The sequence below is a fragment of the Azolla caroliniana genome, unplaced genomic scaffold, assembly GCF_043228905.1.
Source record: "Azolla caroliniana isolate FFs.n. ecotype wild unplaced genomic scaffold, voAzoCaro1.0.p SCAF_11, whole genome shotgun sequence".
NCBI lineage: Eukaryota > Viridiplantae > Streptophyta > Polypodiopsida > Salviniales > Salviniaceae > Azolla > Azolla caroliniana.
Window position 1 is genome coordinate 18,250,241 of NW_028230446.1, and position 22,351 is coordinate 18,272,591.

General features: G+C 37.2%; 3 protein-coding genes across 6 annotated transcripts; 1 reads left to right on the plus strand and 2 right to left on the minus strand.

Moving 5' to 3' along the window:
- Positions 1 to 835: 835 nt before the first annotated feature.
- LOC147858242 (uncharacterized) lies at positions 836 to 5,656 on the plus strand. 2 transcript variants are annotated; one of them, XM_087327202.1, is made up of 9 exons: positions 836 to 1,066; positions 1,419 to 1,574; positions 1,963 to 2,399; positions 2,616 to 2,832; positions 2,881 to 3,801; positions 3,912 to 4,012; positions 4,091 to 4,190; positions 4,290 to 4,439; positions 4,676 to 5,656. In XM_087327202.1, the coding sequence occupies exons 1-9, from the start codon at positions 851 to 853 to the stop codon at positions 5,387 to 5,389; spliced, it is 3,012 nt and encodes a 1,003-aa protein (XP_087183328.1). In that variant the 5' UTR covers positions 836 to 850; the 3' UTR covers positions 5,390 to 5,656. The 2 variants fall into 2 exon arrangements, with proteins under 2 accessions (XP_087183328.1, XP_087183327.1); XM_087327201.1 differs by having other exon boundaries at positions 2,616 to 3,801.
- A 1,681-nt stretch (positions 5,657 to 7,337) lies between these two features.
- On the minus strand, positions 7,338 to 12,133 carry LOC147858243 (uncharacterized). 2 transcript variants are annotated; one of them, XM_087327040.1, is made up of 6 exons: positions 8,953 to 12,130; positions 8,745 to 8,843; positions 8,093 to 8,271; positions 7,885 to 8,005; positions 7,680 to 7,748; positions 7,338 to 7,609 (listed from the first exon to the last, which is right to left on the minus strand). In XM_087327040.1, the coding sequence occupies exons 1-6, from the start codon at positions 11,863 to 11,865 to the stop codon at positions 7,514 to 7,516; spliced, it is 3,477 nt and encodes a 1,158-aa protein (XP_087183166.1). In that variant the 5' UTR covers positions 11,866 to 12,130; the 3' UTR covers positions 7,338 to 7,513. The 2 variants fall into 2 exon arrangements, 1 of the variants encoding a protein (XP_087183166.1); XR_015530455.1 differs by lacking the exons at positions 7,338 to 7,609; positions 7,680 to 7,748; positions 7,885 to 8,005 and having other exon boundaries at positions 8,134 to 8,271; positions 8,745 to 8,853; positions 8,953 to 12,133.
- Positions 12,134 to 16,000: 3,867 nt separating this feature from the next.
- On the minus strand, positions 16,001 to 22,351 carry LOC147858244 (endoribonuclease). 2 transcript variants are annotated; one of them, XM_087327079.1, is made up of 13 exons: positions 22,254 to 22,351; positions 21,174 to 21,273; positions 20,832 to 20,903; positions 20,661 to 20,740; positions 20,277 to 20,502; positions 20,043 to 20,075; positions 19,868 to 19,950; positions 19,696 to 19,768; positions 18,562 to 18,886; positions 18,148 to 18,479; positions 17,218 to 17,528; positions 16,822 to 17,116; positions 16,001 to 16,494 (listed from the first exon to the last, which is right to left on the minus strand). In XM_087327079.1, the coding sequence occupies exons 2-13, from the start codon at positions 21,249 to 21,251 to the stop codon at positions 16,267 to 16,269; spliced, it is 2,136 nt and encodes a 711-aa protein (XP_087183205.1). In that variant the 5' UTR covers positions 21,252 to 21,273; positions 22,254 to 22,351; the 3' UTR covers positions 16,001 to 16,266. The 2 variants fall into 2 exon arrangements, with proteins under 2 accessions (XP_087183205.1, XP_087183204.1); XM_087327078.1 differs by lacking the exon at positions 22,254 to 22,351 and having other exon boundaries at positions 21,174 to 21,304.

Below are 22,351 nucleotides of genomic sequence, written 5' to 3' on the forward strand. Positions count from 1 at the left end.
CATTCGAGAGATACATGAAAATTAGAATTTCAACAGAGAATGTCCCCGTGTATTCATGAGAACCAACGATGATACTTCACAATAATACTTTATGGATGTTGACAACCTTCACGATCACCCTTTTTCTTATTGACTTTGTATGGATAAAGCTATAGAATGACTTAATGCTGATATATCCATGTTAAGCTAAAACAATGGCAACCTTTCCTAAAAATCAACCCTATTTCCAATTCCATCCTATTCATTTGTTACTATGGTGGTGATTTCTATCTATGTAATCATCTCAATGTTTTCGTGGATGAATAGATGCAAGATTTGATGGATGCCATGCTAAAGTTAAGAGACATCCAGCCTGTTAAGGATGAACAGAAATCATGAATGGAAGTGTGATAGGTAGGATGGAATCGAACCATGGAATCGAACCAATAGCAATCATGTAGCCATTGGGGCACCTTTGGATGTTTGGGAGTAGATCATTAGATGGTTACGACATCTTTTTCTTTCTCTCTCTCTCTCTCTCTCTCTCATGTTTTGCGGGTTCATGAACAAACTATAAAATTATATCGGGTTGTGTTGTTTAGTCAGGTGAGGATGTGTGCGAGTCACTTGTCGGGGAACATTTTTGGGTGGGCTTTCGTCAATATAGATAGGTTTGTCTGGGATCGCGGCATGCAAATATGTTTTATTGCCCCACCAGAGTTCAAATCTCCGCGGAGCGGAGCCACTCCAAAAGCCACAATAACATTCCCAAGTGAAGATATATGTATGCATAGTAATGTTAAGTGAGGATATTATCGCATGGGCCCCTGAGAGAACTAGCTACTGGAAATTGGATGAGATGAGATGAAGCATGGCTTCTTCTTCTTCTTCTTCTTCTTCTTCTACCTCCTCCTCCTCCCCTTCTTCTTCTCTGCGAGTTCTGTGTTTAACTCAAGGGGCCTTAGACGCTATATGTGCCCTTGGTCTTCAAGATTGCCTTGTTGGGCGAACACACGAATGCACGCAACCCCCCTCTGTTCTTCATCTCCCCTGTTTCTCCTCATGTGAAAACAGCTCCTCACGTAAGGTAAATCTCCTGCAAGTTTATAGATGATAAAACCCACCATGAGCGGATAAATCTCCTGCAAGTTCATAGATGATAAAACCCACATGAGTGACATGGCATGTATGCGTGTAAGGGTGTGTGTATGTATGTATGTTTGTATGCGTGAATGTATTTATGTAGCTACACATAATGCATGTACATATATAGGTGTGTATGTATGTATGTATGCGTGAATGCATTTGTGTAGGTATACACAATGCATACATGCACGTATGTCTTTATGCAGGTTATGTAAGTGTGAATGTATGTAGGTATGCATGTGAGTGTATGTATATTTACCCGTCTGATCTTTAATGAGTGTTGCTTGTTTCAGCTTGGACTCAGCTTGAACTGGGAACTGTTGAAAGATTTAAAACCAGATGTGATCTTTACTCAAAACCAGATCAATTCTGATGATGCAGACTTTCATCGACAGATTCATTGGAAAGACATTAACAATTGTAGAGTTGTCTATCTTCAATCCAGTACTGTAGGTTTCATCCTTTTATTTGCATTTCTCAAGCGTGTTTGAGCAAGTTTCCTCTGTTTAAATACATCTTTTGAAATAGTTTTGGTCAATTTTTCCTTTTTTCATCTGCATTTTCGTCAAGGATGATTGATCATCTCATAATGCCCCAAATTTTTGAAAGGTAATGTACGTCCACTCTCAAAATCTAGACTGCACATCTTAATCTGCATTTTTCCCATCACAATTGAACATCTCATAATGGGTTAAAATTATGAAACAGATACATGTCGATTTTGATTCACTGGTTACTGGCATAGGATAGAGTTCATGAGTTAGAGACAATTGCACATGATTATTTGTGTTGTGTTGACGATTTTGAAAGAGTACGTTTGCTACTTTTGATTTTCAGGTGGAGGATATATTTCATAATCTAGAAACCATTGCACAATATTGTGGGGTTGGAAAGGAGGGAGGAAAGCTGGTGTCGGCATTGCAATTAAAATGGAAGAGGATAAAGCAAAAGACTCCACAATGGGCCGATGGCATGCCTCGGGTCAATGTTGCATGCATTTCTTGTGCAAATCCATTAACTTCATCAGGTTACTGGATTCCAGAGATAATAAGCTCTGCTGGGGGCTTGAGTTTATGTAGTAAAATAGGTCACCCAAACGAATCTATGACTTTAAAAGACCTTGTGGGAAGTGAGCCAGATGTTATAGTCTACCTATGTCGAGGACTTCATTTCGGGATCATAGCTAGAGAGTTGTCTCGGCTTGTCACTTCAAATGAGTGGAGGAAAATCAAAGCAATTAAGGCCAACCGATTCTTTGTAATTGATTCAAATAAGTATGTGACTAAATCCAAGCATTATGGTTGCGTCTGACATCAGTCATCCTGGTCATTGTGATTGCACGTCATTCATCCCATTTGGTTGTTATGGCTGCTTGTTTTGTGACTCATTGTATGCCACCATTATGGTTGCTTGTCAATGGTCTGTAATTCGTCGTATGTGGTCGTTACATTTGCTTGCAATGTCCACTCATCCTATACTTGTTTCTGCAGGTTTTTTATAGATTCAGCTCCAAATGTGGTTCTCTCCACAGAAATAATGGCAGAGATTTTGCATGGATTTGAGTATGGTCATGCTGGTAAGGGATTTTTAAGATGGACAGATCCTTCAGTTACGAAACAGTGGCATGCTCACAAGAACCAGTTTCAAAGCATGCCTGAAACCTGCCCAAATGCACATGATCATTCAAAATGTGTGACAAAAATGCCTGTTTTTGCAAAAGGAAAAGATCAGGATGTGGTTGGTTCTAATCTTGAGATTGATGGATGGGGTAAAGATGAAGTTGTAGAGACAATAAACAAAGGTATGTTAATCAATAGAGCTGTAATAACTGAAGTGAGTAATCCATCAAGATCATATGATGTAAATAGTGTGTATTCTAGTAGTCCTTGTGACAAATGGCCGAATCCAGTTATGGAAATGCACTCTTACAAACCACCCACAAGACTACCAATTCGGAAGGCAGTGAGCTCTCTCAGTTCTTTTTATGTGTGTGAGCATGAGGAAGTCAAAGAAGAGAAAAAATATGCACAGAAAGTTTGTGGTTCTTTAAAGCAACCCTTTATTAGCAAGAAAATAGAAGTATCTGAGAGATATCTATATGAACAAGAAATCATATCAAAAGTATGGGCAATTACGCAATCTGCAGCAAAGAATCGGGCTATAATTGCTACAAGTCTGAATTCTAAAAGTTCAATCCTGATGAAATTTTCTGGAGCCAGTTCAATATCAAAAAACGAAAGACCAAAGCTTTCATCTGGTAACATATCTGTGGACAGTTTCAAAGATGATGTGAACAAAAGGAAGAAAATCTCTTGTTCCCCACCCTTAAATCTAGTATTGCAAGGCATGCCTAAAATGGCGAGGCTTCTTAGAAACTCTTTTCTTAAAACACTTGCTGACTTGCAATCTGTGGAATGTCTTCTACTTAGTGGAGGTCTAGCCTCTAGTACTCTTTATGAAATAGTTCCACAGGTTAGTTCAAAGTGTTTCAAGATGGGTTTTACAGTATTGGCTGGGCCAGAAGCAATGGACACTGCTTATGCGGGAGTAGTTGCAAAGCATAAGGCCATCGACCATGTGATCGTTGGTGACAAGAGTAAAGAATCCGCTATACTTTTGCTTGCAAAGGAGCTCCCATTTGTTGTTGAGAACGTGAAAACTTTTGATCCATTTCAGGTATGTGTGTCTTCACTGTTTTTCAATTCCAATAGCCTACACCCAAACCTTAAATCCCGAATTTGTTGTTGTCAAGTTCTTACGTTTAGAATTTTTGGTGATTAAATCAGATACGTGGGTGTGTACCAATATCTGCAGCCTTGAGAGAGGCTAAAATCAGAGGATTTAAGTGTGTCGTTACAGGTGATGGATTGGATGAGCTCCTTTTGAGGTATGTGCTTTGCTTTAGTGAATTCTAGACAAATGTGGAGCATTTGTGCTTTCTACTGAATCAAAATTTACATTGTAGGGATGGACCTGTATTGACAGAGGCACAAGTTTTCCAACTTGAAATCTCAAATATTCTCTCTAAATCAGTGGTACTCTTGGGTGAGGCCTTAGGTATTAAGGTGAGTTTTAAGAACCCTTCTAGATGGATATCTCTAAAACAAGAGAAAACACTTCCCTTGTGACTAAGGTGTATTGTAATTGTGTATTTTCCTCTGTAGGTGATTCAACCTTTTTTGGACCCTAAATTTGTAGAAGAATGCAAGGCATTGCGTCCTTTTGGAGCCCAAACTTTTGAGGGTGCAAGATCAATGTGGAAAAAGGCATTTCCGGAAGTATCTTACTGGTGCAAAAGGAAGAACTCCATTGAGGTAATTTCCATTACATACTAAAATATTATTCTAAGCTTATGTTCTGAATAATTAACTTATTTAGTTAGAGGCAGGACTATTTTCTGATTCTTTTGCTAAGCCCCAGGCTTATTAATGATGAATATTACAATATTACCACGAGAGGCAACACTCGTCCTTTTAAAGTATATCATGTTCATGTTGGTTATTAAACATTTAGGGATGCAATTGATCTGTTTTTTTTGTTGTTATTTTAGTTTGGAAGTGGCATGCATTATGTAACTGAGTATTTCACTTCGGCAATACCTACCTTTATTCTTGCAAATAAAGCAAAGCTTGTCCACCTAAAAGAGAGAGTACACATTCACAGCACTGAACAATTGGTCTATTACCGAGCTTTCAAGAGGATCTTCAAGGGGAAGATACCAAAGGGCATGTTGCGCTGGCAAAGGGATCCATGTTCCCAATGTGGTTATCAACTCTCGTTGGATATTAATTGGTATTGTTTAGTATGTGGATTTTGCAAAGCCCATCAAGGTAGACCATCACATACAAGAGAAGTGCTTCAACTTACTCTCCCAAAAGAGCTGGATAGAGGAAGCTTCCCGAACATGACAATGCGTATGCATGAAGAAACTGGGGTAGAAAAAGATAGTGGTAGATGTGGAGGTATACTAACTAATGAGCCAAGGAAGATGGATTCCCAATATCACAAAGAGGCTGAAGCTTTTCTGAAGCATGATGATGGAGAAGCCAACAACAAGGTTAGCACAAAGAAAGGTAATAGCTTATTAAAAAAAGGTAACCAATGTGTGAGTAGAACTAACAATCTGGTTGGAAAATCCACAAATCCAAAACTTTTGCCAGAGTCTCGTCAAACATATGACAAACAAAAAAAGCAGAGGTATGTAGCTCTTTTAGGAGCAGCTTCAGCTGGTTTGCTCTTGCTTCTACAACTATCCAAGGGGTAATATTTGTTGGGAAGATTTTTGTCCAGGAAGGTAATTCCATCAGTGTGATGATTCATATCATCTAATCTTAACAGTGAGCATAGGAAACAACCAAAATAAATGGATTTATTATTCTTCAAATTTGACAAGATTAGACTATTGAGGTACTTGGATTGCCCTGTTCTTATTGAACATCATTCTTTCCATTAGATGTGGGATTGATCTGACTCCTTTTCATCCATGAGACATACTTGGTCAATATGAATAATCCTTGTCACGTTTCTTCCATTTGCAATGTACAAAGAAAAATTACTGTATTAATTGCAATTTTGTTAGGTTTATCTATGTAGTCTCAATCTAATTCAGTTGAAGTATTATTAAAGCTAACTGTAAATGATCCTCATATGCAGAGAATATAACCATCCACACACACCATGCGGAAAATATCTGGAATAATAAATCCAAAAACACTTTAAAGTCTGTCCATTGTTTTGCTAATATTGTTACTTGGCTGGCCAAACATAAAATGTTTAACTGATTCTAAATCATTATGACTTCTTTTGCAAAGGCATTTCAATTTTGGCTGCAAAACATTTAGCACTCTAGTATCTATATGACATGAGTGAGTGTCATGGGTTTCCATACTTCAGTTCTTGTTACAAGATTGTATTTTCGAGTTTGCTATTGGTTGGGATATAATCTTGGCTTACTGACCATCATTCTAGTGTCTGTCCATAACATCAAGTAATTGTTTGTTTTCCAAGTAAAAAATGGCACCTGGTAGTTAATATCAATTGTTGGAGTGGGATTTGAAGGTGTCCGGCATACAATTAATCCTTGTTTTGAAAGTGACATTGGATTGCCAACATTTACTGTGTGCAGACTAGCTCGGGGCATGGTACTTTGAATAAGATTATGCATCCTTTTGCATAGATCTAAGTGAAATAGTATTGGCCAAAATAGGTATGTACAATCTAACACGACAGTGTAATTCAATAGGATGATGCATATTGAAAGGCATCTTATGATATTTGTGATGCATTCATTTCAATAGATCAGACTCCTGCATTTATGTACAATCTATTTAAAGAAAAACCTCAATGTGAAGTGAAAATCCACAAAATAACAAAGAGAATTGTATGTGTCGAGTAGACAAGACACCAGGATACGGCAGAATCTCATGACCGGCCTCAATGGGGATTAAACAGCCATGATTATAAAGAATCAATGCTAACTACAATTTTTATGGAACAATGAAGTGCTGACACACTCAAAGTAAAGAATGTAAGTTTGACATGACATGACCGTAACTTGTATACAATCATATGGAGAATCAAATAGAAATTGTATTGGGGGATTTCTTGAAAGATGTGATTTCATATAGCTGTTTTTTACCAAAGACACCAATTGTAGGCCATCCTAATGGTCCAAAGTGCCCAAAATAGTCCATTGGGGCAAATAACCATTGCTTGATGTCTTGTTGACTTTGCTTGAACAACCAAAATCCTTTTCTAAACCTTTGCTCAGGAAATCTGGATGAAGGTGATGCACATATTCTTTGTATAAATATCCTTTAGTGTTAAGGTTGCTTCATCCTCCTCCACATCATGCCCAATGTGATGAAGCTATCTTACTCTTGTAAATTAAACCCAATAAGATGCACATGCAAAAAACATCTTCATAAGAAAACCTTTTGCTTATAAGCACAAAGAGTTCCATGATTACAAGCTTCTTGCTTTCCATTTTATGTTTTATAATGCTTTTTTCCAATCCTTCTACACAAAGGGGTGAAGTCCATAAGAGTACGGGTATCATATGCATAGACTAAATTGATATGACGATTCTACAACCCCTCTGCAAGTTATGTGCTCATATCTCATCCTAACAGATAAGAGCATACTCTGCATACATAGATTAGCATAAAACACTTTCTATTATTGAGAAATTTCCTGGTATATTAAAGCTCGAAGGTTTTAAGCATCATCATTTTATATTAGAGAATGCCGTTAATCAATTATCTGCAATGGAAAAAATGCATCCACCTGTAGAAGTATTTGGATACCTTTAGAACTATTCATGATACATGGAACTCTTTCTACAAACTAATGGTAGAGCATCGATTAGAAACATCATAAATACTTTTGTTTAGTTAGTGGGTCGTGTAGCACACAACCATTCTCGAGGAACATCAATATCATTGCCCCCCATTTGAGGTATATGCCAAGAACCATGTTGGGATTCCTGCACGTATTTCATTGATAAGGAAAGTAGTTATAAGAAGAATGAATATCAAAGCTTTGAAATACTTTACCTGAATAATAATCGAGTATGGAGGCGGCATGTGAAGCTCTAAGCCTTTAGGCGAGAATGTAAAGTGGACCTATTTATATGACAATAATATATCAGAAACTTTTGACAAGAACATTGGGTTACATGCACTTCTTTTGTATTACATTACATTACTAGATATATGCATACACTGCACAGACAATATATACAAGCATACACGTATATACCTGGTGTCTTTCTTTCCATTTGGGAAAGAAATCCGTTCCTAAAAGCTCAAAAATATGATCTCGCATTTCATCATTGGTCACAAGAAGACATTTGCACTTGACTGCAGCATATAACCAGTACCTGCCAAACATAGCATGTTAACAATTGTTCCACATTCAAAATGAAACTTAAGCAAATAAAAATGAAGCCAGTGGAGTATAGCTATACCAATCATCATTGGATCCCTGAGGTGTGAAATACAGTGCCTTTTCCTTCTTCCACTTATTTATCATTGCTTCATCAGATGCGGATTGGGCTATTCGAGTTGAGTGTCGGTTATGTAGAAGTATCAGTGAGGGACTTTTATTGGAGAATGCCGCTCCTGCTTTATTCATAATAGTGGAAAGCTGAAAAAAAAAGGATTGAGATCATCAGGATGTGTGGTTTATTTTCCTATTTTGGAAACCATACAAATCAGCATTGTCGGTAGCATTATATTGAAGTAGCATTCATTGAGTCCCTTAATAAAGAATATTATAATGATCAATTCTACCTGAAATTACATTTCATTATGCAATGCTATTTTAAAAGACTCATTTCTCTTGTTATAGCCATCACCGCTGTACCTTGGAAGCTTAGAGAATCTATGGATAATCAACAAATTAAAGTTGTTGAGGAGAGCCAGGTTGTGTCTTCAATGAATTCCTATTTTGGATATTTTTCCCCTTTCTAGGTTTGGTTCTCCAGTTTTCAGAATCTATTATTTTCTTTAACATGTGTCAATTATCTTTACTTTGCAATCTTATTTATTTTTTGTTCCTTACAGTTGAAAAAAATCAACAAAAAATTTACATGGGGATTCCTTGAGAAACACACATACCAGTTTAAAACTAAAACCCCGAAAGACTTGAGGATTGTATAAACCGATATTTGCACCATCCAAGATTGCCCCATAAGGTCCATTTCTATCCAACCATTTCTGCCAAAGACTGTGTGGTCAATCTCGGTTAAAGTATCCTTGGTTAACAAAGAACACAACAAAAAAATCCGCCTCGTACTAAAATCATTATTCAAGGTTAACATCAAACCTGAAATTCTTTAAACTGATTTGGGAGGTGTTCCCGTTCACAAGCAAATTGTGCTATAGTCTCTGCAAACTGTGTGGTTTCTATAGGATCTAAATCGATAGTACATAACTTTTCGCCACAAGCCAAGCATAACCCATTTTTGCTTACGTTTGTTCTCATTACTTTCCATTTCCCCTTTCCCACCCAACCCAAACCATGCCAACCCCCACCGTTGGCGTCTATAGCTTTTCTAATCACTTCAATCTGCAAGTTGTTGTTCTCTAACTTTCCTACTGAAGACGCATCCTCGCTATTGAACCAAGACTCAATAGTTCTCACAGTTGTGGGAGAGAGGTCTCGAAACCTTTTCCGTAGTCTATGTAAAAGACAATATACTTTCTCCTCATGACCAGCTTCTATGCTGACCTTCAAAAGGTTTTCTAGAATGTTTTCATCAGGAAGGACACTTGCTTCTGCCATATGTTTATCCACCTCAAATGCCTTGTATATCTCACTGTTCTCACAAAAACAGATGAGCGCTGGACCATAAGACCTGAGCTTAGGAGCTATACCTTGAGAAACCATCTTCTTCACTATATCAAAGGCCAAATCACCATCCCCCTTGGCAACAGCTAATCTAGAGAGGGAAGTGAATATAGCTTCATTCAAGGGTGCTTGAACCTCAAGCATATGCTCATAAATTTCCATCCCCCTTCTGGCTGCTAATTCCATGTCTTCTGGGCTGAAACTTATTACTTCATTGCTAGTTTTTGATGATTGATTTGATATCATGGACACTGAGTCACTATTCTCTTTTAATCTTATTTCTTCAGGTTTTTTCTCACTTCCACTCTTTGATCTTGTCAAGGTTCCCGATGCAGCACCAGAGCAAATGTATAATAAACTGCTGTAGAAATTTATATTCAGTTTTACAATTCCCTCTCTTTTTACTCCATCATATAACTCAAGTGCACCATGAAGATCACCATACTTCGAACATGTGTGAAGCTTTAAAAGGGAAACCATTTCCTCAGGATTCTTTTTGAATCGTCTTGACACCTTAATATTTCTGATACCTCTAGTATCACATGGCTTTTCAATGCTCTCAGATGTTTCCTTGCTTGTATCTAACATCCCTATGGTCTCATCATTCTCGTCATGCAATGCATTCAAAATAATGCCATTATGGTTACTAGCTATTTGATCATCCTTGCATAGGTACTTCTGATCTTTGTTTACTGCAATATGTTCTTTATTCTCCTTTTTTTGTTCCATCTCCAATCCAAGAACCTTACCTCTTTTCCTGTTGTTCGCTTCCATCAGGATTAGTTTTAGTGCAGCCTTCTCTTCCTTTACATGAACCTCGACCTTCGTATTTCTTTTTGAACTATCAATGGTTGATGGAATCCCCTCTACAACTGGCTGACTTAATAACTTACTCTTCTCAACCTCACTACTTTTATGAAAACCAGTCGAGGCCTTACTACAAACCTTGGCACAGGTTGTCTTTCTTGCACTTGGGCTGGTCAATTGAGCATTTTGGAGAAATGTAACCCCAGAGGCATCCATCTCATCATGCGTTTTCATACTAGCCTTCTCTTCCTTTACATGAACCTCAACCTTCATATTTCTTTTTGAACTATCAATAGTTGATGGAACTCCGTCTACAACTGGCTGCTTTAATAACTTACTCTTCTCAACCTCACTACTTTTATGAAAGTCAGTTGAGGCCTTCCTACAAACCTTGGCACGGGTTGTCCTTCTTGCACCTGGACTGGTCAATTGAGCATTTTGGAGAAATGTAAGCCCAGAGGCATTCATCTCATCATGTGTTGTCATACTAGAATCAATAGGACCTAGAACATCATTAGTTCGAGCCTCCACATGACGTCTTTTCTTTGTTCTTGTACTTGCCAGTTGAGGGCTTTCAGGCATCCAGAGGCTCGAATCTTCAACCCCTTCTCTCTCATTTTGGACAGAATTCTGATCATCTTGTACAACGGCTACCTTCTTCGGTCGTGAAATTTTCTGTGCACCTTTGCATTCTAATTCAACACGTTGGAGCATCACACTACTGCATTTATTATCAAGGTTTAGGCTGGAATTCACAAAGTCTTCAATGTCTTTTTTGTTAACCTTGGTACGGGGTGATTTTCTTGCACCTCTCGCTAATTGAGCACTTTGGAAAATTGGCAACTTTGAAGCATTGCATCCATCATCAGCACATCCAAGGGACTCTACAAGACCTTGAAAGTTATCATTAGAAACAGTAACATTCGGCTCATTTTTCCTTCCACCTTTGCTCACAAATTGCACATTTTGGAGCGATGGCGAACTTGAACCATTAACCTGATCATCTACATCTATACAAAGCTTGGCAGAGTTTAGAGGGCTTTCACTGCTACCATCAGAACTCTTGACATTGAGTTCCTTTTTCCTCCCATTTTTATTCCTAACTTGCACATTCTGGAGTGAGGAAAAGCTCAAACCCTTGATCCCATCCTCTTCAACTCTACAAACCTTGGAAGGAGGTGATCTTCTCAAGTGTTTGGCAGAAGGTTGGACAGTTTCACCAGTAGAGGAGCTAATAGAATTCTGGGCATCTTTGTGATCCACCAAAACAGAGCCATGATGGTTTTCTTCTTCCTTTCGAAGATTTGAACATTTCGGCCCAGTCTTCGAATCCCGAAGCATTCTGTGTAAAATGCCCTTTGTGGGCATGCAAATTTCTTGAGGTTTTGCATTTGTACTAAAATACGATGATGCACAGCTTCTTCTATTTTTTCGAGATGAAGACGAAGAATCAAACCTAATCGCACCATATTTTGAGAAGGGAAAGAAGAATATACCTGAGGCAATGGTGTTCTTTGTATGCTCCAGAAAAGGTGGAGAGCGCCTCATAGCATAGCTCTGTTGAACCCACCATAAACCCATTAATGGGATTTTAATATACCAAACAATGCTGTAACCTGATTATTATTAGCACATAGCCGGAATCCATAGCTTTCCTCTGTTAGATTACAGAATAACATTCCTATGTTAATCCATAGCGTCCTCTGTTATTATCCATAAATTTCCTGGGTTTTATTCAAAACCATGGTCTAGTGATGGGGGCTTTTCTCTAAAAAAACTCCATCTCTCCTCTTCATGGCTCTTCAACTCTCAAATCCTCATGTTGGAACTTCGCCTGGCGATATTCAAATCCGAGCGGCCCTTAATTTTCCTCGATCTAAATATCAATCGTTTTCTTATGACATTCAGACATACAAACATACATACTAGATAGAGAGTACAAGTTCAGTTCATCCCAGGAATTTCTCTTCATTCTAAAATGTTCAAAAAACACACTATGTGATACCCTAGATCTTTTTGGCGTTCATTAAGTGTTCAAATTATCCATTAAGCAGCTTCCTTTCATTTAGATGATAAAAATCCTTTGCGTTCCGATCTTTGATTTCATTAGGGGACGTTGTGCTAGTGATGCCAAAACATCATATTATACTTATATATGGAATAACCACTAGCTTAAGAGAAAAATAAAAAGAAGAGGCCATGCCCTTACAAGTGGTGAGCAATCTATGTACATGGAAACAATGGGATTGGTTTGCGGGGTTTATATAGGGTATTTTTCATTCAATGGAACCCAACTTTATTGAATGAATAGCTTTGTTCACAAAACAAATTCAAGGTCAAAAAGCTCAAAACAAGGCATAGTTAGAAAGCATGAGGATTAAAAAGGATAGGACTACTAATGCTATCCCTTTTCTAGATCAACATTTTGATTAATGATAGGTAGGTAGATAGATACTTTGTAGGTATGCTTAATACTAGACCCAAAATCTTCACCTTCAATCTAGCATCGTAACTTGACATGATTGATCATGTTAACATCTTATCTAGTCTGATTATGTTAATCTACCCTTATCATTCCTAATCTCTTCACTAGCATGACATGTTCATGGTCGTGACAACTTCAAGTTTTTGAATTTTTTTCCTCTCTTTTAGTTTTCTACATTGAACTAGCAATATATAGAGATTTAGGCGTGAGTTTTTTTAGATTGTAGACATTGATTCAATCAAGCATGCCGAGTCATCACCATATGTTCCATAAAGCCCTAGTAAATATATGTGACATTGTTTTAATTGATGAGCAAAACCAATAACATCAACCCTAAGTCAATAACGTTCTCCACATAAAATAACTCATACCTTCATCAAAATTATTTCTGTTTTTCTGGCACAAAAGATAAAACATTGACATTTGGGTGCACATGTTTAGGAAAGATAATGTACATACATGAAGGTCATTGATTTGGCAAAATCATCAAAACAGGGTTTTGATGGATTTGGATGGTTGATATATCCAGAGAATGTCCTTGGCAAACCCCCCCTCTATAGTCTGGATCAATTTTATATATCCCTTTTCTCAATGTAATGTGCAAGAATCCAATACCTTTCAATCCAGCCTTTGTTGTTTAGGTAGGAAAAACAGGCCAATTGGGAAGAAACTAAATTGTTGAATGAATGAAACAAGGTTGGGGCACAAGAGGCAGAAAAGAAGTGACACAAAAGACACTAGAATGGAGAGACACAAAGTATTAATCAAGAAGTCCATTGAGAGTGTTTTCTTGTCGTCTGCAATGAGAAAAAAAAGGGGGAGATGATCGATGAGCTTCTGACATACATCTCATGAGCAAGGAGATCCGGAATGTTGTTAACACAGTCAAAGCGAAATTCCACTATCGTTTGGAGGAGATCCGGAATGCTAACAAAAAAAATTTAGGGAAATTCTGCTCGTGTTGGAGGAGATCGGAATGGAATGCTAACAGAAATTAGGGAAATCAGACTCGTGTTTGAGGACATCATCGGAAATGGAATGTTCACAGAAATAGGGAAATTCCCCTTGTGTTGGATTGGAAGAGATCGGAATGCTGTCCAAAAATTAGGTATGGAGAAAGTCGGAGATTCATGAGGGGGAGGGGGCGGCAGATCGATCACTTGAACAAGATGAGCGAACCCTAAAGTATCAAAACCCCCACCAGAAGCAAACATCGATCACTTGAACAAGATGAGCGAACCCTAAAGTATCAACACAGAGCTCTGCAAGAAATTCGATGGCGGAATTTCTTTGATTCCTCGCTGGCTGGCAGGAGAACCAGAAAAAAAATAGATTCTTTTCCACTGGCGATGGAGGAGAGAGATCGGAATTTGACCAAAAAACAGGGGCGGGGGAGGAGATTGGGGGGACACGTGCGAGCGGAATCGTCTGATCAATAACGAGGGCGAACCCTAACGATCAAACCCCAGCAAACACATACACACCAACACAACCATCTTCGAGAGACAGAGACAGAGAGAGGCTCGGGCATCGGAGTTTCTTTTTTTTATTTCTGACGGTGGGGGGGAAAACCCCGGAGAAACATACCCCCCCATTTTCGCTGTTTCTTTCTCTCTTGAACATTTGGCAAGGATCTGATCTCTCTCTGTCTCTGTCTCTGTCTCTTCCATGGAAGAAGCAGAGACAGACAGAAGGTCCTTGCCTATGCATCAACCGGTTTAGGGTTTGTGAGACTAGCACCTCAAGAGATGAAAGACTGCTAGCACATCGCAGAGCTCTCTCTCTCTCTGTCTGTCTGTCTGGTGGACCTTCCTTATGCCCCTCTCCAGGATGAACACGGTCTCCCATTCTTCCTCTAATTAAACCCTAATTTTGATTTAGGTTATTGGCATGTGGGATAAAGAAAACATACATATATATGTCTTGCCTTTTTTAACAAAAATGAGCTTATTACTTTGGCTCACCTCCCAAAAGGATAGTCAATAGAATTGAAGGATAGTGACCGGGTCAGAATATCATCAGATTAATGACCTTTCCATCCAAAGGATTGCCGATATTTGACCCTTGCTACCTATCGTGCTTATACTAGGTAAGGATCATATTTATCTCGAGTTTACGAGTAAAAAAGGGAGTTTTGAGATATAACTTTCCTCGATCTGTCACATTAGTATATTCGATTATGGAAACCACTCCAATGGCCATTGTATGGATAGTTTATATTGACCTTACTCCACCAGCTAAATCAGGATAGTGGAGACGAAGCTTACCTAATAAGCATGGTCTTATCATAAAGCATTAATCATGGACTCTAATTCAAAATTACACATGAAGCTCCCCAAAGGACCCCCAAAACCCCTTCCTTCTCGACAAAGATCCGTATTAGTTTGGATCCTTCTTGATATTTTTGCGAAAGAGGGAGTATATCATATTGTTCAAAAATCTAGTTGTATATTGTTGGTATTAGTTGTATTGAATAAGACATAGCTAGAGTAGTAATATTAATAGTCTAGTCTCATTGTTGGGACTGAAAATTATAGTGGGGGAAATGGTTGACAAGAGAATCAAGGAAGCAAAGGTTAATGACGTTTTTTAAAACAAACCTCAATGATCATCAATGTTAATCCCATTTATGATATTGATGAACTTTGAAACTAAAACTAATACTCTTTTGTAAAGAAAATTCAATGCCTCTTTATTTTAGTGTCATCGAGTACACAACTTATCTTGTCATCATTTCTTTTGTTTGTGAGTTTTGTCATTCATTTGGAATTGGCAATCCTAAAAGAAGTATTTCTTTTCCCTTTCTATCATCATCGAATTAACATCGATGAATTTTTCTTGCACTTTCATTATGTTGTCGAGCAAATCCGATGAATGTAACCATGGATATCAAATGAACATAACCTTCTCCTAATTATTATGTTTCACAATAAGAAAATGAAATCTTTAACAAGACTTCATTGCAAAACATTATAATTAAGGGGAAATTTGCAACCACACCATCTTAAAATTACGCATTAATGTGAAAAAAGTATTAATTTTACTTGAAATAGGTGAAACATAATAATTAAGGGATGTTTTGCAACCAGACCATCTTAAAACTACGCATTAATGTGGCGAAGTATTAATTTTACTTGAAACCATGTCTTTCAAAGAAATAATCAAAAGTTGTTTAAGTTAAACATAATAATTAATGGGAATTTTGCAACCAAACCGTCTTACAATTACACATTAATGTGAAAAGAAGTATTAATTTTACTTGAAATCATATCTTTTAAAGAAATGATCAAAAGTTGTTTAGAATTTAATTCCAAAAATGTTGGCCAAAACTCTAAAGAGCAGAGCCCTTCGAACTTTTGAGTATGAAATTGAAACAGATTACAAAGGTTTTCATTGCAATTTATGAATTTTAACTTCCTTGAAATTAATGAAGCAATATACCTACTACCCATGAAGGTACACAATATCCGTCATTGAGAATGTCTTATAGTGCTACTTCAACAAGCAGCTAATAGATCAAGACTTATCAAATCATTGAGATCTGCATCTTTTCCCAAACCAACCACTGGAAGAAACAATGGCTGAAGAGAGCTGAAAGCTGAGCTCCTTACAGAATTGCAAGATAATGCATCTGGAGAACTTAGAAAATCATCAACCGCATGCTTCCAATCTTCAAATATAGCGCGATAAGATATCCTCTCTGCTACAAACATGACTCGTAATGCCTGCATGGAGAAACAGGTAAAAGCAAAATCAATACACAAACAAACGTTTATGTCTAAATTATGTTTCATCGGATCAAATTAGGTCACACCAAGAAACTCTCATAGTTTGCAACAACAAAGCATGAATGTAGGTATAATCTGCAGAATCATCTGACTGAGACACCTTGATATGCTTGATAGTTACAAGTCCACCTAGTTTCAAGACTTAGAACTTGCAGAAAATGATAAATCTGATCCTTCAGAACAGAGTAATTGAGTCCAAAAATTTATAGCAACGACACCGCAAGCAAGGAGAGAGAAACCAATTCTAGAGTGTAGAGAACTTACCAATGCATTCTCCCAGTTCAAAGAAGCTTCTGAAAGTAGTTCAGAGAAGGTTTGTAAGCATAACTTCAATTCATCGTGTATGTGTGCCGAAGATTCGTGATCATTGTAGTTGACATGGTCTGTCTTCTTTACAGAAAAGAAAGCCCTACACAAGTGTCCGGAAACAATTGTGGCCCTACAGGCTTTGTTAGGTAGCATGATTTTGATACTCAATTTACCATTTGCATTTCCTTCACCATCATAGCCATCATCATTACCTGGCACATAGACAAAAGGCTCTACCTCAACTGCCGCTCTGCAATTGAATCATGTTTGAGTTTAGCCCGATTCCATGTTCATCATGCAAAAACAAAGAGCAAAGAACAAGAAAAAAGAACCAAAATTCAGCAAACATACCCTTTGGGCAGTGCCGGAACATGGACAAACAGAATTGGCAGGTTTTGCATATCATCATTTCCTTGTGCTAGTGACTTGACCAAAACAACTTCAGCCTCTTGTCTCTCAACTAAGTCTACCGATGATGAACAATATATTATGAGGCTTATCAAAGAGTGAAGGAGACTTGTTGAGAATGCTTCAACAACTGCTTGACAATTATGAACAGCTTGTTTTGTCTGCAACCCAGCTCCTCCAGAAACAAGATCCATTGTGGGAGGATCAAGTCCAAGTTGACCTGCCATGAAAAGCATGCCATGTTGAAGTGTAGCCTGCAACATTGTATAGATGTTCACACGGTATGCCATTATAATGAAAAACCATAAGAACTCAATAAGGTTAGCAATAAACCAAAAACAGAACATTTAATCATCACTATATGATGCATCTGATTTACGTAATCAATGGCAAAGAAAGACGAAAAAAAAGTAAAACATTATTTCAGCAATTACAAGACAAAACAGAAAAGCTACTCTTCACTGTATGATCCATATGGTTTACCTTATCGTTGATAACAAAGCCAAACAAAAAATAAAACGAGAAAAGTACTTTGGAAAATTAATAAGCAAGTAATTAGAACAGAAAATATAAAACTTATTCTTCAAATAATGCATAAGTTTATCCAAAGGAAGCAATAAAAAACTGGAAAAAAATATTCCAGCAAGCAATTGACAAACAGAATAGAAAAACTATCATTCACTTTATGATGAATATTGTTCACATCATCATCCACAAATAAAGATAACAGAACTAAAAAAGTATTTCAGAGAAATAGTGACGAGAGTAATTAAGAAACAATATAGAAAAACTATTCTTTACGATGCATATGGTTTAGTTCATCTTTAGCAAAGAAAGGCAAACAAAACTAGTAACATATTTCAGGAAACAAACCTGGCTGTATGGACCGATACAACTGGGTGCCCAGCATGAGATGCTCTGAACATGAAGCACTCTCTTATCCAAATTTTTGGCGGCAATAACCTCTACTATAACCCTTCCCATACCACTATCGAATAAACCCAAGCCCACAGTGCTTCTAGATGGTACCCCTCTAGCACATTGCTTTTCAGTAATAATTTTCATATATGTCTGATTTATCAGTGGAAAAGCACTCATCTCATTAATATAAAGGTGGATATACATTACATTCCCCCATCCAATTTCCTCCTTCATAAGTTCATCATTGATCGAAGCTAATATAAAACCTAGCTCTTGTTCAATGCCTGTTATTCCCATAAGTGTAAAGAATTAAAATAAACCCAGCCATGTGATTGCAAAAATTAAATAGCTACTATTCAAGTTCACCATAAGCATCAGTATATGATCTCCTTTGGCAACTGACTGTAACAAAATCTCCATTTCTCCGTGATGCAGAGCAACATTCTAACTTAAAGTTCTCGTAATCCTTGTGAGGGAAATGTGAGTCATAAGTATCAGATTCACTCTGACGCAGCTCTTCAGAATTGACTTCAACTTCGTGAACATGATGTATCTGACCTAGATCATCAACAGATTGTCCAATATGTTTGTTTTCCAAGTGAAATTGAGAAGGGTGCAGTACACCGACTGGTGCTATATTATCTGGTGAATGTAGCACTATATCAAAAGCATCCAATACTATTCTGAAGTTCTGTCAAGAACAGATGACTTGTTAGACAATTTCAATTCAAGAAATATCTTTTTGGATTTTATCACATCATTAGTGTTTGATATTACCAATAAAGAAATAATCACAATAAAAGTTGGTAATGAGAAACTCAACCGTGATGACATTGGAGAACAAAATAGTAAGGTGGGGAAGATAAATTATATGATAGCAAAGTAAATACAAATCTACGCATATACAAATGATCGCTTTTGGATATAAGCACAATGTTACCAGTGGCAGCGAGTGGGTAAAAACTAGATCCCAGAGAGGAAATGGGCTCAGAATCATCGGTGCAACCAATGCCTCCTTGATGATTATACGGAATCTAAATAACAGTATAACAAGCTATAAAGTACTGTAAACCCTAACTTTCCTTCTGCAAACCTTACTACCTCAGGAGACAAGTGTACATATAATACCCAGGTTCCACATTCATATCTTTCAACTGGGATGTGGTAATCAACCTTAACTCTACACCAACCAAACATACTGCATATTGTTACAGGTTCAAAATAATTTATACCATGGAATGTAATATTTGCATTCTTCTGCTAAAACATTCATTTTCATACGTTTGCAAACGAATGCATATATTATGAAAACATACTTATGAAATTTTTTTGGCGTTTTTAATATTTTTCACTTTTTTACCTTAAAAAAAGTTTTACCTTATAGTGAATAATGAATACAAAAGTATGGTATTTACCATACTCGAATGCGAATGCACATATGGTACGTATGGTTCATACTATGATTTATACTAGATGAAAGAGTATATATTTGAATCATGCCTTGAATAGAGGACAATCGAGTGTCAGAGTTTCATATTCACCACCTTCACCACACACGTTGATACCATATAAACTGCAAAGTTATATAATAAGCAGATGACTAACCACCCCTTACCAGGGACAAATAAACATAAATTATGAATCATTGTCCATATAATGCACAAATATATACCTGTTCAAGTGTATTAACTGTGGTTGCATTTCAGCCAATGTTTTGCCAAGATGGGCATGTGGTTTCAGCCCCATAGCAGCTACCTATGATTGTTGAAAACTAAATATCAACTCCAATAATGACAAAAACTAGCTCACAATAGTAATATGAAAGGCCCTAAAATTCATCGATTAACCTTCACAAGCACAGCTTGGATCCCACTCGATATCTGTATTTAGAAAAGAAAGGAAACTACCAGAATCAAGTATTGGAATGGCAATCTAATCAAACGTAATAGTTTTGGAGCTTATTTGTATCCTTATGTTCTTGCAATAGATGGAGATATATTATCACATAGTAATAGTTCATATAGAACAGTAGTTCCAGAAGAAACTAAACATGCAAAGATAATAGGTTACCAGTTAATCACCATTTTCTGTAGTAAATTATCCTGTTCCTGTTTCCAAAGGAAAGCCAATGACACTAACCCTAACCTTGAACAAACATTCTCAACTCTCATTCTCTGATAATCAGATGCAATTGCTCCAGATGACACTGCACCAATGGTTGGAAAATGCTTCTGGACTTCTTTGAGCAAGAGAAACAAATCTTCAACTTCATCACCAAATGTTTGCATGTATCTCAGACCTTGTGCTCTGTAAGAAAAAACAGTAATCGGAATGTGAACAAAAAGTTAAATAAGAGACAATCATAGTATTATATTTTTAATATAAAACGTGTAGACATTAAGCAATACACCACAGATTGTTTTTATACTCTTAACCAAATATCCTAGAAGTTTAGAAAAATATGCCTCGAAATCCCCCTGATTTGACGTCGAAATAAGGGCAAGCCCATGCATTTAGCATATGCCATGACAATCTGATGCCCAACCTGGTAAATAAGAACGAAAGTTACGAGCTTCATTTTACAATATTTATTTTGCATTGCTCCTTAATATTGCGGTATTTGAAGTAAAGCATACTGTTTGGTACATAAAGCTGTCAAGCTCATCAACTGACTCATCCACAGGATGTAGATTTGCCAGAGCCACTATCTGAAATTGTTAATAATAGAAAATGATGCCTTTGTAAGACCAACAAAATGGTTGAGCTAATAAATCAGAAAGTTCATAAATACAAACCCAAAGAAAAGAAATATAGTGGTAAGAAAGAATATTATGAATATTGAATAGAAAGACAATTGCAAGCATAACAACTAGAATGCTCTGGTAAGGAATTCAGATTTTCCTACTTGACAAACCCACAATCTGGACGAAATTTGTAATGTAAATGCCTATAGTATTGTGGCAAGGATGGAAAGGAACCTCATGGCCATAGTCTAGGCATCGCATCATGGCATAGCAGCTGTCTTTGCCGCCACTGATCAATGCCACGACTTTCATGTTTCTCTGTAGCAGCACCACACTATAAACGAACTTCAGCAATATCTATTGCCCTGATTAGCAAAATAGTTTTTTTAAATTGAATATGTAAACAAAATAGAAACAAAGTTATGGAAGTACAAAAGCATAAAGATATAAGAATTACTGAAGGCAGATATAAGTTGAACCAATCAACTAACATGTCAGAACTACATATGAATTACTGAAGGCAGATATAACTTGTGAGTTTACTGTTACTATGTAATCATTCACAATATTACATAACAGTAAGACATTTCTCACTAAACCTTAAGAGTTTTAGAAAATGCTAGTTGTTGCTAACGTTAGAATTTTGGGCCTCAGTAAGGAATTCATTAATATTATGTGAAAGTAAAAGAGGCAGCTCAAAACTCCTCGTATTATAACCTTAACAATAACCTATCTCCCCTATATGATAGGTTATCCATGAATCCTGAATCAGTAACGGGTTATAAAGGCATATAGATCAAGCCATGCATGTATAACAGATTTTTTTGTGCTAGCAATTTTCAATCCAAATACCATGTTGATTGCATTCAGTCACGAATTTCCTATGCGCAGTTCCATTCTCTCTCTTCCTCTCTTGGAGGTCATGCACAGCCCCTTCAGTTGCAGGAAATAATATCAAAGCAGCAGAGTAGACCGTATTTCAGGTCACATCTTCTCATTCCCACCGATAATAAATGTCAAACTCTGCTGAGACATTTCCTGAGAAACTGGGATTTGTGCAGGAAATCTTAAAAGTTAAAGCGAAAGAGCAAGCTGCATATGGATTATGTTTCCTTCCATTTTTTAACACCATCTTTCACCCTTTCACAGACTTAGAAAATAGAATGAATTTTTCCACATACAAATTTGCAAGCATGATCAAATTTGTCTAGCAGAGATCTGTGGGGTGTGTTCCAGAGAATGAAGAGAAAACCCCTCTGTGCAAGTATGGAAGAAGAGAAAATTTCGAGCCTGGACAAAAGTGAAGCTTCTTACCAGAACCTTGGATGAAGAAAGTGTGTCTGTCCCCTGAGTAGATCCTTCAGAGAATCAATGGAAACATGGCAAAGCAATCAAACAAAAGAAACCGACAT